Source organism: Oxyura jamaicensis, chromosome 16 (genome assembly GCF_011077185.1).
Source record: "Oxyura jamaicensis isolate SHBP4307 breed ruddy duck chromosome 16, BPBGC_Ojam_1.0, whole genome shotgun sequence".
NCBI classification, from domain to species: Eukaryota; Metazoa; Chordata; class Aves; order Anseriformes; family Anatidae; genus Oxyura; species Oxyura jamaicensis.
Window position 1 is genome coordinate 237,407 of NC_048908.1, and position 15,819 is coordinate 253,225.

The 15,819-nt window shown below is 46.8% G+C and overlaps 1 protein-coding gene, 1 long non-coding RNA gene and 2 other non-coding genes across 7 annotated transcripts; 3 read left to right on the forward strand and 1 right to left on the reverse strand.

The window, feature by feature from the left end:
• Window positions 1–728: 728 nt before the first annotated feature.
• Window positions 729–4,298, reverse strand: LOC118175209. 2 transcript variants are annotated; one of them, XR_004754917.1, is made up of 4 exons: window positions 4,116–4,298; window positions 3,894–3,985; window positions 1,436–1,530; window positions 729–803 (listed from the first exon to the last, which is right to left on the reverse strand). It is a non-coding gene; the product is annotated as an uncharacterized LOC118175209 (long non-coding RNA). The 2 variants fall into 2 exon arrangements; XR_004754916.1 differs by lacking the exon at window positions 729–803 and having other exon boundaries at window positions 1,374–1,530.
• On the forward strand, window positions 1,902–13,396 carry LOC118175193 (E3 ubiquitin-protein ligase TRIM7-like). Of its 3 annotated transcripts, XM_035341179.1 has the most exons (10): window positions 1,902–2,003; window positions 2,099–2,262; window positions 4,290–4,716; window positions 5,487–5,582; window positions 6,302–6,532; window positions 8,243–8,265; window positions 8,920–9,035; window positions 9,843–9,878; window positions 10,097–10,169; window positions 12,025–12,159. In XM_035341179.1, the coding sequence occupies exons 1-9, from the start codon at window positions 2,001–2,003 to the stop codon at window positions 10,141–10,143; spliced, it is 1,143 nt and encodes a 380-aa protein (XP_035197070.1). In that variant the 5' UTR covers window positions 1,902–2,000; the 3' UTR covers window positions 10,144–10,169; window positions 12,025–12,159. The 3 variants fall into 3 exon arrangements, with proteins under 3 accessions (XP_035197070.1, XP_035197068.1, XP_035197069.1); XM_035341177.1 differs by lacking the exon at window positions 10,097–10,169 and having other exon boundaries at window positions 1,907–2,003; window positions 12,025–13,396; XM_035341178.1 differs by lacking the exons at window positions 2,099–2,262; window positions 10,097–10,169 and having other exon boundaries at window positions 1,939–2,003; window positions 12,025–13,396.
• Window positions 13,397–15,256: 1,860 nt separating this feature from the next.
• Window positions 15,257–15,329, forward strand: TRNAT-UGU. The gene has a single exon. It is a non-coding gene; the product is annotated as a tRNA-Thr (tRNA).
• A 164-nt stretch (window positions 15,330–15,493) lies between these two features.
• On the forward strand, window positions 15,494–15,565 carry TRNAP-UGG. Its single transcript has one exon. It is a non-coding gene; the product is annotated as a tRNA-Pro (tRNA).
• The last annotated feature ends 254 nt before the right edge of the window (window positions 15,566–15,819 follow it).

A 15,819-nucleotide genomic window follows, 5' to 3' on the forward strand; every position in this document is an offset into this window, starting at 1 on the left:
AGCCCCTCTCTGCAGGGAAGGTGACCCTCTACTACCAGCAAGGCTGCACCTCCACGATGAACTGCGGCCGGGCGCGGGCGGCCGATGTCGAATCCCGCCTGACATCCCACTACTCCTGCTGCGAGACCGACCTCTGCAATGAGGAGTGGGATGAGGACCCCACAGACTAGCCCCCGGCGGGGTCAGGATGAGGTCTACCAGCCCTTCCGATGCTCCGAGTCCTCGATTTCATCCTGAGCAAATACTGCCCTAAATTGGGACGGTTGGACGCGGTCTGTCGGCCCGCAGGGCTTCCCGGCGTGTCTGGCCTGATTTTGTTTCAGCTCTAGCAATAAACCTGCAGGCCTATAATTGGCAGCCAAATTTGGCTCGTGTGCATGTTTTCCTTCTCCAGGCACTCCTATCAACAGCCCTTCGGCCTCAGCATTCCTGGTGGTCCCGAACATAATCCTGGTACTAAAACCCCAAGGGCAGGCCAAGGTGCTTTCCCCTGCTTGCATCCCATTCCTCCTAGCTGGGAATTTCCCTCTGAACCTTTACCTAGCACCGACTTTTGCAAACGAGAGCATCAGGGAGCTGCTGGATGCCGAGAGGAATAGAGGACGCGTACACCCGGTAGACACAGGTATTTATTTCACCCCAAATCCCCTCATTTGTCAAGAGAGGTTGAGTCATCCACCGAATATAGGCAGGTGAAAGGACCTCAGGAGGCACCAAAATCCTGCTGTTGACTTCAGATGAACCCTAAAGGGGTGGCTGGAGCTGTTGTGGACACTTGCAGTCCCTGCGCACAGTCAAAGGCCCTGAAGAGGAGAGGATAATGCATGACGGGCAGTATTAAAATTAATGGGTTTCTTTTTTTAGCCTTATCCCCACCTCTGAGGGCAAAAATATTATGGTGGGAGGAGAAAACATAATTATAGTTTGGGGTTCGTGTAACAGTGGAGATCCCGCTGTTATCACTGCTCTAGAAAAATACATATTTGGGGCTTTTTCTCTCTTTTTGCAGCATGAGAGAGAGGTAAAAGGTCGATTTTTATTTTTTTATTTTTTTTTTTCTGATGAATTGGTAATTGGGAATCTCAATGTTGTGAGCAGTCATTTAGCTAAGTAGTAGATCATTAAATAAATAAATAAAATGAGATAAAATCATGGCCACTGCACTGGGCAGCAGAGGGAAAGGATGCTCCTTTTGATTATTACCCCACCTGAGGGGGGTTTGGCAGTTGGCTGCAGAGGTTTTAATGTGGCTTGGTGTTGTAGGGTCATTTTCCTTGCGTGGATACCGGTGTCCTGCTTCTGGAGCCAGTTTCAACTTCCATTCCGTTTATGCAATGAGAAGTTTGGAGGAAACCCCTTCCAGCCCTGTTGCTGGCTCCAGTTTTGGGGTGAGAAAGAGCAACTGCAGGGCAGTGATTGCTCACACATTTCCTACCTGCAATCATTTTCATGAGAGCTTGAATGTTCCTAGACCCACCTAACATGGGACGAAGCTTCAGGATGCTCAGTTTGGTTTGGTACCAAAAAGACCTGCAAGAAAACATATCAGGGTTGATTTTTTTTCCTTCCCTTACTCATTCCCTGCTGTTTAAGATGCTCAAATCTCTCTTTACCCTAAGCAAACCACCCATGGAGGGTGGAGGTGTCCTGCAGGAGATGTTTCTGCCCTTTTTTTTTTTTTTTTGCAGTTTTTTTTTACAGGGTGCTGCCCCAAATATGAGCTGAATCATTCAATGGCAGGAAGAGACGAAAAAATCTCCCTCCTTTCTGGCTCCTCACATCTCTGGGCATTGGAGAGGGTTAAACAGGGTGCAGAGACCCTCTGGAGAGGGTTTGGGTTTGGAGACAGGTGGAGGGAGGTGCTGGAAACGTGATCCTGGCTCTGGGCAGGGAAAAACGCTTTGGCAAGGAGGGGGAGAGCAGAGCTGGGGAGGAGGAGGAGGAGGAGGGAAGAAGAGCGGTGGGTGCCCAGGATAGCTACAAATGGGGGAGGGGAAGGAATGGTAAGTGAGATGGGGGATGACAGGGGACAAACGGGGCGACTGAGGGCTGGGAAGGGGCAGGAGCTGAGAGGCGTTGAAATCTCCGCGGCGTCCAGGGCTTGGGCTGGTTTCCACCACCGCAGTGGCCAGCAGTGGTCCCACGCTACCTCCTGCTGTGCCCCTGGGTGCTGGGACCCATTGGGATCCCTGCTAACACCCTCCCAATGCAAAAGGCTGGGAGATTTGTGAGGACACCCCTTTCCTACACCTCTGCTGCGAGGTACGTGGGGGCTCCGATGGGGTTTGGGCACAGGGAGGGCAGTGGGATGTGTTTGTCCATCTGTCTGCTTTTCCTGTTCCCAACAGGCTGCCCTTTTTTTCTTTTTTCATCAAAGTTTCTCACTATTTTTCCTCTTTTTTTCTTCTCTTCCTCTTTTCTCTTCCTCTCCTACTTTTGCAGCTCCAGAGCGTGGATTGCTCAGCAGCTCGTGGGCCACCACCCCTTCCTTCCCATAGATTTACGATGAAAAATATACATGTGGCACAGGAAAAAATATATATATATCAATACAGTTTATTTGTTTACAGATCAGCAGAAATGCTAGCTGGAAGAGAAAGCAATTTCCAGCCCACAGGGAGTGATGTGGGTGTGAATAAAAATCAATGTATATGAGAATTAATTAGAACAACACTTAAATAGGTGGAAATTGCTTTCCCTTAGGGAAATGCGTGCCTAACTTGGCATATATTGCATCTCTAGGGATGTATGTGTGTACATGTATATATATGCACCCATATATATATACAAGCTTGTGTGTGAATATATACATATAAATATATATGTATTCTGCCCTTCTCCTGAGTCATTTGTTGTGTGTTTTTTCTGTTCACAAACTAACGTGGGTCATAGCAAACGTGTATGTAGATTTTATTTTCCATCAATAAATGGAAGGGATTTCTTACCAAAGCTCCAAGAAAGCTCAGAACTGAGTTTAAACCATCCCGAAAAAGTTCATTTCTAGTTCCAAATGAGCAAGTCTGGGATAGAATTAAGTGCCAGATTCAGCTCCTGCTTTGCAGATGTCACCCAATGCTGGGAAATGAATTTGCCATAAAAGCTTTAACATTGCAAAAAAAAAAATCAAGTGGAGGCTGGATGCCTATCATCAGGGTTTTCCCCAGCTGTAAAGGCATCAGGATCAATTCCAGCCCTGCTATAAATCAGAAACCCTTTGCAGACCCTTGGCATCAGGGCATTAAAGATTTATTTTGCTAATGCGCTGCCTGGGGTTGGGGTTTGTTTCCCCCTGGCTCTGCACATCTCCAAGAGAAGAATCTCAGCTTGGAGATGTCAGCTCAGCTGGCCTGCCTTGGTCATGAGCTGGCTTCTATGGATGGGATCACTTGACCTGTTTTCATGTCCTCGTTGGGAAAAGATGAATCACCCCCCAGAAGTGCCTACTGCTCTGTGTTTTTGTTAATGTGAACCCAAATAACAAGTTTTTATTAACCTTTTACCTCCCTTCTCCCTAACAAGAGCTTTGGTGAGCCGCTTATGTGGAGACAGACATAATATGGGAAAAAACAACCAGAAAAGGCCCTATAGTATCATTCCCAATTAATGCAAGGCTTTGGAAGTTGCACATGGGATTCCTGGAAGGCAAAAAGAAGTGTTTTTGAGATGCAGGACCCCCCTCAGCTTAATCTTTCTGGATTTAGGAAACTTTTCCCCAGATTTTGATACAGACGTTGCATCTGAGTGTGTTCCTTTTCTCCTGTTGCTTTTTATGGCCCCCGTTGAGCCCTGGAGCTCAACCAAGTCATCTGAAGCACTAGAGGGTGAGGCAGGGCTCTAACGAGAGCTCAGATGGTTACCTGGATCGGGGCCTAGAGCAGCTGCTAAACACCCACCTCAGGACTCAGATCTTGCATTTTGCACCGGCTCGGCCAAAAGGCAACGAGATCTGACGTCGGCATCTGTGTCCTGAACAGATTCCCTTTTCCTGGAGGGAAAAAAAAACAAACAAACAAAAAAAAACAACAACAACAAAACACACACCTAGGGAGCTCAGAAGCAACGTTTTTTTGGAGGAGCAGACAGCAGGGCTGTCTTCTTGCTGTGTTTTTTCCTACCTCTACGTCGTGCCCTAGAGTTGAGGTCTTTGTAACCTGTTTAAAGAAACCAGACACTGCAGAAGTGACCTCGGGCAGCGGGCTCGTTCCTGGAAAAGGAACGCCCACTCGGGGCCGGGTGCCAAGCATTCATGCTCCACGTCCAACCCTGCTGAAATCAGTCTTTGCCCGCAGGAGAGAGGCCATGGCGGCGATGTTCCTGCCCGGCAATCTCCAGGACGAAGCCACTTGCTCCGTCTGCCTGGAGTTCTTCAAAGACCCCGTGTCCATCGAGTGCGGGCACAACTTCTGCCGGGCGTGCATCATCAAGAGCTGGAAGGACCTGGAGATGGACTTCCCCTGCCCGCAGTGCAGGGAGGTTTTCCAGCAGAAGAGCTTCAGGCCCAACCGGCAGCTGGCCAACATGGCCGAGATCATCAGCCAGTTCGCCCTCCGCGGGGCCAAGGGGGCCGAGGAGGACGGGCTGTGCGCGAAGCACAGGGAAGCCCTGAAGCTCTACTGCAAGGACGACCGCAGGACCATCTGCGTGGTGTGCGACAGGTCCCGGGAGCACCGGCCTCACGCCGTGGTGCCCGTCGATGAGGCGTCCGAGGAGTACAAGGTAGTCGGCTGTGTGTCCGTCCACCCTTCTGGTGTCTGTGTGGTCCTTTCCACCTCTGTCTCGTTGTTTGTCCTCACTCAAGTCCCCAAGATGCCACCTGGACAGGGCCTCCCCAAGCTCGGTGCTGGGAAGTGTTGAACCCTGCGAAGAGCCGGGTGCTGCTTTCTCCCTCAAATTCCAAAAACTTGGAAAAATCCCCTTCTTGTCCAGGTAATCCAAATCTTTTGTGCGTTACTGCTCTGCAGAAGGGCAGAGGGGTGGAAAAACAGCTCCTGTGACAGCTCCGGGCTTGAGCCAGGCTGCCAACAGCCCCCGCGGGCACCCACCTCGTTGGCAGAGCAAACACCCACGTCTATTTCGGGTGTGGGCGAGTAGCCAAAGATGTTTCCTGAAGGCAAGGTTGAGTTTGTGTCAGGAGCAAAGCTTGCCTAGGTGTGGGCATGGCATGAAAGCAGCCCACATACCCTCCCTTCGCATCCTCCCTCTCCCCTTGGAGGTTTCTTTGTGCTCGCTGCAAGCACGCGAGCTTGTGGCTGTCACCGAGGGTTGCAAACGAGGGTGCCCGGCTGCACGTGGGCAGAGCTGAGCTAGCAAATTCCTCCAGTGAAAGGGTTTTTTTCTTTTTTATTATTTTTTTCTTGCAATCCTGCTTGCATTTGCATGGCTGGAAGAACAAGTTGTGCGCAGGCAGAATGAGATAGGAAAAAATATATATAGCAGTGAAAACAAAAAGCAACGAAACAGTAATATCTTCTTGCTTTGTTTCCTAGGAGAAAATCCAGGGCCGCTTGGATTTCCTGAAAAAGGAGAGGCAAGAGCTGCTGGAATTTAAAGTGAACGATGATAAGAAAACCCAGGAGCTTTTGGTGCGTGCAGTGCAATGCTCCAGGGTGGTGGGGGCGAGGGTCTGGGTTGGGATGCTTGGAGGGGGCTAGGGTATGTTGAACACCCCCATCGTGTACAGCCTTGTCTGTGCTTCCAGAGCTGCAATCCTTGGGGTAAATCCTTCCCATTTGCCCCTGGGTTTTGTCTCAGAGGGGACTTGGTCTACTTCGGATGACAATCCAAGCAGGACCTGGGATGCTGGCAGAGTTCCTAAGCAGGAGATGGTGGTGATGCAGGGACTGGGGGTTATCTGACAATGTCGATGCCCCCAGAGAGGGAAAAATCCCGATGTGATCATGTTTTCCTACACAGCCCCTGCTCCCAGTTTGGGCTGTGGGAGCAGCAGGTGATGACAGGGTCTGGGGAAACCTCTTGGCCACCATCAATGCTTGGAGAGCGTTGCTTGACTCTCTCCCACCCCAGGAGAGAAAAGGGAAGCCTGTGTGTTAAAAGCAGATGGGAAAAGCCACCTGAGATCTTCCACAGACACCTGCCCCAGTATTTTTTTATTATTATTTTTTAGCTCAGTGCTGAACAAAAGTAATTTCATATGGAGCATGGAGATGAAGAGATGCAACTGAGGTCTTGCAGTAGCTGAATGCTGTTGCCTTCAAGCCTTCATCACTCAGCAATGCGATGTCACATGAGAAAAAAACAAGCCACCTTTTAATTTTTGTGTGTGTGTGCTTTTCACTCCTAGAAAACCATCGAGAATGAGAGGCAGAAGCTGCTGGTGGAGTTCGAGGGGCTACGGCAGTTCCTGCACGACCAGGAGCACATCCTCCTGGGGCAGCTGGAGAAGATGGAGAAGAGCATCGCCAAGAGGCAGAACGAGAACATCTCCGACCTCTCCAAGGAGATCACGCTCCTCAACAAGCTCATCACGGAGCTGGAGGAGAAAATCCAGCAGCCCATGCTTGAGTTCCTCAAGGTGAGGTTTTTGCAATGAAATGAGCGTTCGAGTCTTATCGCCTTTGTTTTAACGTGTTATTGGATCCCGTAGAGGTGGTTTAAGGATAATTGTCCTTTTTAAGGTTTTTTGTTGTTTGTTTGTTTGTTTGTTTGCACATTTACTGAGCAGATAGTGCATGGCAGTGTCTGAGTGCCCCAGGCTCTGTTAAAACAACAAAACAATTATCTTTGGCTGAGGAACATCCCAAAAATTTCTAGTCAAAATGAGCTTTTACAAACCTGGAAGGCATGAGGAAAAGAGCAGATGGCATCCAGGCATTGGTTGCATTGCAAAGAAGACGCTCCAGCCCTCTGTGTACCCAAATTCTCCTTCTTTTGGGGTTGGAAAACTCAACCCAAACCGCCCGCCCCAAAATCAGGCGGCCCTGTTCTTTGCCAAATGGCAAAAGGTTAATGGGCATCCTTTTAATTGCTCGTGATTTTGATTAGAGTAGGTGTATGGTGCACACACAGGTCTGCTTGCTGAGATGATACTGACTGTGCAGTTTTTTTTTTCTTTTTAATCAAAACCAGATTTTCAAGTTCTGCTCTTTCAACCAAATCAATTGTCCCCTTTTGCTCCTCTATTTGAAGTCAGCTGCCTGCCATATGGTTGCTTAAAGTTATTTTTCTGTATTAAACAGCCTTTGTCAGAGTGGGACAGACAGCGACCCATCCGACTCCCAAATATTTTGGGGTGAAATTCTCCCAGGGAGGTTAAATTCCCCTCCAAGCACACGGGGTTAAACTCCTTCCCAGGGCAGCATTGAGAGCACTGTAAATATTTGCAGAGCTTAAGCAGGGTGATGGCTCCAGTACTTGGCTATGGGTGAGAAATTTCACATGGTCTTTGCTCAGCCCCCACCAACGCACATGAAAACGATCCTATAACAATAGGTGATTTTTTATTTTTTTCCTCAAAGGTCACATTGGAAATCCTCAGAGTTCTTTCCCATTCCCTTGTTACAGCTTTCTGTTGCCTTAGGATTGGGTCTGATGTGCTTGCCATGGTTTACGCCCCTTTTTTATTTCAAAACAAATATAATTTCAAACATTATTTCAATTTCCAACATTATTTCAAAGTGATCAGAAGGGGCAAATAAATAGGGCTGAGCACCGTTTTCATCCCTGTGAATTCTCTCCATGCAGCAAAGCAAGGGTATTTCAACCTATAATTTGCCTCCATAATTAACCCTTCTTGAGGGCAAATAATTTCACCCCGTGGAGATATCTGCCCCAGGATGGAACAAATCAACCCTTGGAGGCACCCTAAACCCTTCTTGGTGGTGACTAGGTCATGGGAGACCCAATGTCTCCAGATATCAGCAAGAAATGGGTGTGCAAGATGAATGCAGACCTCCAAAGGCAACCTTCCAACCTAAACCACATCACAACTACAGGCAAAAAGCTGAAATATTGTACACTGTGTGATAGTGTACAATATTGGACATTTGCAAGGCTGCTTGCTCCCCCCAGAAGCAGCTGGGTCTTTAGACATTTGGGTGGGATTTGGGGGGTCTGTGGTCTTCTGGAGCTGAAAACAAACATTTGGGACGTGGATCCATGCCTGCTTGTTGCAGCCATAAGGGATGGGATGTCCTGGATGGGTTTGATGAAGGGGAATTGCTCACACTGGGACATAGCATGGGTTGCACAGGTATTTCAGTGCATCTCTCTTTTTCCTTTCTAGGACGTAATGAGCATCATAAGCAGGTATGGAGCACTGCTTCTCCCTTTCTTTCATGTTTTTTTTTTTTTTTTCCCCACCAGCCTCGTTTGAAGGTCACTGCTCACAGTCCAGATGCCAGAGAGAGGCACCAGGGTAGACCTGGATCAAGCCTTGGGTCCAGCTTTTTGGAAAAAAAAAAGCATTATCACAAATTAGTTTCCTAGCTAAAAGCTTCTTCTAATGTCAAATTAGACCAGAACCCTTGAGGTGATTTATTTCTGGTGCATAGTTCACCCCAGGGCAATGGTTTGGGCACCACTTTAGCCCTAAAAGCTGTAGTAGGAGCAGCTGGGTGGGGGTAACATAGCACTGACACCCTTTACAACCAGAGAAGGTGACATGCAAATCCCAGTGTCCTCAGCCTGCACGAGGTTCACCTAAATCACTCAGATTTGGGATCTGCCTCTTCTGACAGCCAGAACTCACCTGCACATGGGAGAGCAGGAGGTGAATGCACCAGGGCCAGGCTAGTCCATGATGGAAATCATTCTCCACTCTTGCTGCTAAATTTTCTGCAGTTCCTCCCTGCTAACAAGATTTGGGGTGGGCATTGCACGTTGCCAGCTACAAATAAAAAAAAAAAATAAGGAGAGGGAATAGCAACAATTTCCCTCCTGCTTTCTCTTTTTTCTTTGCAGAAGTGACGATGTGAAGAGCCACAAGCCTGTACCTGTGTGCACGGATATGAAAATGCACGTCTGCAATTTCTCTCTCAAGACCGTCGTCCTTGAGAAAGTCTTAAAGAAATTCAAAGGTACGTGGAAACGAAACCGGCGGGGGTTTTAAATAGGCCTGGCCTTTAGCAGAAAGGGCTGAGGAGTGCTGGGGATGCTGCAGATGTCTCGCGGCGCCTCAGCACATGCCTGGCCAGCGGTACCAAAATAGGAGAATAAATTATGTTGGAAGGGACTTCTGGAGATGTGAAAGGACAGAAGAGACGCTGGAGTCACAAGTGAAGAAGACAAAGGGTTTATTTCAAAGAGGAGCAAAAAGATGAACCCGAGCACATCCATTTTAGGGCAAACAACCCCATATTTGCAGCTCCAATAGCCAGGCTTTGCGTTGAAAACCCAACCCCTTGCAGCAGTGCAGCAAAGCCACGAGGTGGTGCTGAGGGGTTTGGAAAAAGAAACCAAAGGGCAGGAGAACCAGCAAGGGCAGGTCTGAAAGAAAAATAAATAAATAAATAAATCCCTAAACGCAAATTATGCCCGGGAGCAATAATAATAGGCAAGGATTGTGCTGGAAGTTCACAAGTCATAGTACAATGAGGAGAGCAAAATACTGCAGGGCACATAAAAAGGATTTTAATAAAGCCTTTAATAAAATAGGATATTATTGTGCTCCTTTTTTTTTTGATAAAAATTTAAATCTATTTAGCAGGAATTTCTTCTCTTGCCTGTCCCCATTGCACAAGCTGGCTGGGAGCTGGGATGCTCCATCCTCAGCCCTTGCTTCTAGCTGAACGTGGTGTGGGAGTAAATGTCCCCGTAAAGGAGATTTTACATTTTTTTCCTGTCTCTCTCTACTTTGCCATTTACTGCCCGTCTCTTCTTTTCAGAAAACCTGCGGGATGAACTGGGAAGAGGTGAAAAAGGTAAAAGGCAAATGGTTAAGGCGTAGCACCCTGGAGCAAAGACTTGAAATTGTGGTTGTAATTTGCAAAGCTGGTTTTGCAAAGCCAAAGAGAGAGGGGGAAAAAAAAAAAAATAACAAAGACGAAAAAAAAAATAAAAGGCACTCTACTTTCTTCTTCTTCTTCTTCTTCTTCTTCTTCTTCTTCTTTTTAATTTCTTCTCTCTTGATGATTTTCAGATCCAGCCTGCTCAGTTCAAGAGTCAAAAGCTGATTTTTCTAGCTGACGCCGGGGATCTGACAGCTAAGCTAGGTCCTTTCTGCCTCTTTACACTTAACAAACCTACAGCGTGGAACAGACAGAACAGATGTTGAACCCCCCGAAGAATAGATTCATTCCCTTTCCAGCCACAACCTGCTTTAATTCTGCTATATTTGCTCTGTGGCCAGGTTTCAGAGCAAGCTTGTTGGGCTCCTATTTCCTCCAGAGTTTGGGATAGAGAAGGTGTGGATGCTCCTGTGCAAAGTCAAGTGATCTAAAGTCCTGCTGAAAGCTGTTGGAATCATGGCTGTGGGCAGATGACCTCTTTCAGATGGTGTCAGGAGGGAAAATTCCTCACTGGCTCCTTGGGGAGAGCAAAGGATCAGGTTCACATGAGAAGTCGTGGATTTTCATCCACTCAAACCATCTGAGTTGGCCCAGATTGACTCTTTAAAAAGATGAACTTGGCTGTTTTTTCCCCAGAATGTTAGAGGGGGCATCTCTTGCTTCACTGGTGGTGGTGAGGTTGAGAAAAACCATGAAAACACAGCTATGGGCTCTGTAGCCTTGAGCCCTCTGACTTTGCACTGCGGTGGATGTGGGGCACATCCTTAAAATCAGCCCCCATCCTCCAGCTCCCTTGGCCATAAGGCGAACTTCACATAGCTAGAGTTCTGCCAGCAAAGCCCTCTTGTTGCAGAGAAGGCTTTTTCTTGCTTTTAAGGTGGTGTTTTTCAGCATGGGGCTTGCAAACCCCTTGGGGAAGGCAAAAGAGGACATGGGTTGGATCCTCCCCAAGCATAATCCATCTCAGAGGGGCCAGGCTCTGCTCACAAACCTCCCCGGCCCCATCCTGAAAAATGCTGAGGGGCTGGCAAAGCAAAAAAGAAGAGAGGTTGGAAATGACTGCTTAAAAGCAACACGGCAGAACAACCCTCGCTGCATGTATGGGGTGGTGTGTGTGCATGTGTAGAGGTAGAACTTGGCTGGTGCAGCTGCACTTTCTCCCTAACTTTTGCGAATGGACACACGTTCTTCGAAAGCACCTCTCTCATGTTCTGATATAATAGTGCAGAACGGAGGACATGTTATTTTAAAGCCAATCTTCCATTTTTTTAATTAATTTTTTGAGGAGGAATCTGCTGCTTCATCTTTAAAGGAAAAAAAAGAAACCTTCCTGTGTTTGCTATCACTTTTCCAACACCTATGAAATGCCACGGAGCTTTCAACCACATAATGGATCTTTTTGGACTTCATATCAAATTTTCAAGCCCAAATTAATGGATCTTGATAGAGCATAAAGGCCTTTAGCTAAAGAAACTCTGGCACAAAATCCACCGTGTTTCTGCTCTTAATGTCCCATCTTGGAAGCCCCCAAAGCCACAAAGGGTCTTGTTCAGACATGGCAACTTTGCTGACTACAACCACAATTTGAGGTCACTAAAGTGCTCGCTGTTTCCTCTGAGCCTGATTTTGGAAGGGGAAAAGACATTAGGATCAAAGTTCATCTACATGCATGCTCTGTTTGGGCTGCCTGGATGTGATGAGGTGTGTAAAGGTGCCCTTAGGTCACGGCTTTCTATGGGGATGTCATCATGGGGCAGTTTGGGGATAAAATACTCAAAAATTGATCAGATCTGGGGTGCACATAGCCCATCTTGTGTGTTGTGCATTAGATGAGCCAAAAGCAAAAAGAAGAAACAAAAATATCAACATATTTTTGGGGAAAAAAAAAAAAAAAAAAAAAAGGCTTGATCTAAGGTCCATTTTTACTGTATATAATTACTAATAATTTGCATGTGGTTTTACCATGGTTCAGCAACCAATAAGCACATCCTCACTCCTTGGCTTTTCGTTTCCTAAATCCTTACTGAGTTACTATCACTGTAACTGCTGTCACCAACAGAGGACCTGACCCTGGACCCCGAGTCGGCGAACCACCTCCTCATCCTCTCCGCGGACCTCAAGAGCGTGAGGATGGGCTGCAGGAAACAGGAGCTGCCCGACAACCCCAAGAGATTCGACACGAACTCGCGGGTCCTGGCTAGCACGGGCTTCAAGTCGGGACGGCATTACTGGGAGGTGGAGGTGGGCGCCTCGGACGGTTGGGCCTTCGGGGTGGCCAAGGAGTCCGTCAGGAGGAAAGGGTTGACGCAGTTTTCCCCCGAAGAAGGGATCTGGGCGGTGCAGCAAAATGGAGGCCGCTACTGGGCGGTCACCTCGCCCCAACGCACGCCGCTGTGCCTCAGCCAGAAACTCAACAAGGTCAGGGTGTACCTGGATTACGAAGGGGAAGAAGTGTCCTTCTACAACGCTGACAACATGCAGCACATCTTCACCTTCAACGTTGCCTTCCAGGAGAAGGTGTTCCCCCTCTTTTCGGTTTGTTCCACGGTTACGTACATCAAACTGTGCCCCTGAGGCATCTCATGGGCTTTGCTCGGGGCCTCTATCCATGGTCGAGGCCCGGTGGGCCACGATGAGAACAAGGGACTCTGAAAACAACCATGCAGCCTGGGTCCTCACTATATGGGGTCTTCAAATCAGCTTAAAACAGGGAACAGCTATTAAAACCTAAAGCTATTACAATCAGCAGTCCCCAGAAGTTTGCAGCCACCATCTTAAACCTATCCCTGAAGCAACCCAACTCTTCAGCAAGAAGGAGACCACCAGTAGCTGGCTTTGGGCTCCAAGTCTGATAACCGATGGGTATTTTCTTCTCTTGGGTGGGTCTAAGGATCAATATTAAGACCTGGGTGGGGAGGTTTTGGAGCAGAACTCCCCTTTGAAAGCATCGTTGCCTCAAAAATGAAATGTTCTGTGGGTAAGGGTCCTGTGGGAAAGGTGAAGAGAGTGGACAGGACACTTTGGACTTCTATCCAAAGCCAGAAAAGGGAAAGCTTCTTTCTGTTTATCAAGTAACATCAGCTAGAAAGCTCAGCTGGGATTTTTGCCTCTTTCCCTCTTGCTGAGAAGAAAAGCCCCACAGTAAAGGACCTTGTTTTAGGTTTTCCTTCTAAAATTTGGTATAATGCACTCCAAAGCCTGATTTGTGCCATCCCAATGGCAGTCTCATCTGTCCTGGGTGATCTGAACTGTGTGGCCACCAAGATCTGACCTCTCCTGGGTAGATACCATGGCCTTTGGGTTGCTTTTTCCATCGGCTCGTATTAGTGCTCTCTGCTTTTTTTCTCTGTCCGTGGCCCTACTGGGCAGGTAGTGCTGCTATTCTGAAAAAAAAGGCAAAAAAAAAAAAAAAAAAAATGTTTTTTTTTTGGGAAAAAAAAAAAAAATGTTAACATTGCTCAGGTGTGTTTGACCTGCAAGACCTGTATTTCTGAATTGTGGTGCTCCTGCATAGCTCCTTCAGAGCTCCCCTCTCTGCCAGAAAATGCCATTTGCAAAATAACGTGGTAAGGTTACTTTGCTCGTAGCGATGTGGTGCTGAATCTCCTTTATTTCCTCAGTCGCTGTTTACATCTCAGCAAAATCACCCATTTATATTCACTTTGTTTTTCTTTTTCATGGAAATCCTCATTCTTGGCCAAGACAGCAAATGCTTAACCTGTGGCTTCGTTTGTCCTCTGTTACTTTTGCCAAGACAAAAGAGTCTTTAAAAATAAAAAGTAGCAGTCTGAACAGATCACAGATATGGTTTCTGGGTTTGGGGCATTATTATTTTTATTTTTTTGGAAAACCTGCCCCCCCTTAATCAAGAACAGAATTTCCTGGCCAGCTTTAGGATGAGAAAAAGACATTTCTGTGCAAAGCTGATCTTGATATGGGCTCAAACCTGCTGGCAAAACCCAGGTCAACACCAATACCAAGAAATTATGGGTTGAACAAGTGCATTTACCATGTCTTTGGGTTTCTTGGAAGTAGTGTCCTTGGTTATGAAGACGTGCTGTTGATCAAAGGCCACCTTAGAAAGTTGTTTGTGTGGCCCGAATTGTGCAAGGAATGTCATAAAAACCTAGACAGAGCAGAAATTGAGTGAATCCACAAGAAAACATCTCTGTGTTGTTTCCTCAGTAGAGATGTGCTTATGTGCTTTTTTTTTTTTTTTTTTTTTTCCATCCTGAGAGACTTTTATTTTTTTATTATTTATTTTTTTAATGAGTTTGGCTTTAAATCCATAATAATTAAAGCTGCAGCAGCTCTTATAAAGGCCAAGCCATGAATAGGTGAGCAAAACGCCTGGATTTTCTAAGCTTTGTCCATTGCTGAAATGATGCAGCTGTAGAAGTTGTAAAAATAACAGCAAAACAGCAATCCCTGGAATAAAAAAGGTAATAGCAGGAAACGTGGGATTTGTTTTATTGCAACTTGGTGTTTGTCCTGTCTGTACATGAGAAATGCTGCTTTTCCCTCAAAATGTGCAAAACCCCGTGGGAAGCAAAAACATTGCATAAATGGATTTGAAAGCTTCCAAGTTGTTCCTAGGCTGCGTGCTGCAAATAAAATGTGAAGGTGCTACCCGAGCTCAGCTTCCATTTGTTATTCCCTACTGTGAATGGTCTGGAGTACATCAAATTTGTGGGCTGAAGGGCTGCCCTGCCCAGAATTTGGGATGGGGTCTAGGGAAATATAACAATAGCAGGTGTGTGTATATGTGTATATATATAGTATGTATATGTATATATATATATAGTGGGCCTACATATAGAGGGCTTTTTCACATCTTTTTATGTGAAATACAAACCCAGTGTTTACATAATCCCTCTAATAGGAGTGCAATAAAGAAATGACATTAAAGACCTAGAAAATTTTGGCAGTAGGGGGAGAGGTGGGCACGTGTAACAGGGCTATTCCGGCAGCAATGCGGAGTTTTTTTCTTTGCCTGCATTTTAACGAAATCTAAATAAATAAATAGATAGATTAATTAATTAATTCTGCAAGTGCCAGTGTGTTGGGGTGCATAACATACATGATGATTTTGGGGGCTTGCAGCTCTCCTTGCTGCTGCGGTTTGTCCTCATGTTTAGAGTCATTTCTAACTAGAAGAGGATGGTGCTGAGGGGGTGTTTGAAGCGGAGGAAAAGGTTTTGGGGGAGCATTTTGAGGGGAAAAAAAGCAGAAAATCCCTGAACTGCAGGATGCTGCCTGCAGACATCTGTAGGGAAACAGGTTTCAGTGCCGGCTCCATAGCTCAGGGGTTAGAGCACTGGTCTTGTAAACCAGGGGTCGCGAGTTCAAATCTCGCTGGGGCCTCTCAGCTTTAGCTTTTTATATATTTATTTTTTTTCCTCCTCCCCGAGGGCGTCCCCTGCTCCTGCCCACTTTCACCCCCGCTGGGGAAAAGGAAAGGGCTCGAGGACGGACCCACCGATCGAGCACAGCACCAAAAGCTTTACCGGGGAGCCTACAAACAGGTCGGCTCGTTGGTCTAGGGGTATGATTCTCGCTTTGGGTGCGAGAGGTCCCGGGTTCAAATCCCGGACGAGCCCTTCTTTTGCTTTTTTTCCCCTCGCCTATTCTCTGCGTCCTTTTTTTTCTCTCTCTCTCTTTTTTTTTGAATTATTTTTTTTCCCTTTCGCAGCTCTTCTGAAGTCCTCCTCCACGCTTTTGCTCTCTGCAAAGGGGTACTGCAGCTTGCCGAGGGAGACCCATAAGGTTGGTAAAAAAAACATTTAAAAAAAGCAAAAAAATCTGGACCTTTCATTCACAGAATCCCCGGATTTTCCCTGTTACTCGCAAATTA

What these genes read in the sequence shown, in the direction of transcription:
- LOC118175193 (XM_035341177.1), top strand. An exon ending in CCATGCTTGAGTTCCTCAAG is followed by an intron (nt 6,533 to 8,242) that starts GTGAGGTTTTTG and finishes TTTCCTTTCTAG; the next exon opens with GACGTAATGAGCATCATAAG. An exon ending in AGTCTTAAAGAAATTCAAAG is followed by an intron (nt 9,036 to 9,842) that starts GTACGTGGAAAC and finishes TCTTCTTTTCAG; the next exon opens with AAAACCTGCGGGATGAACTG.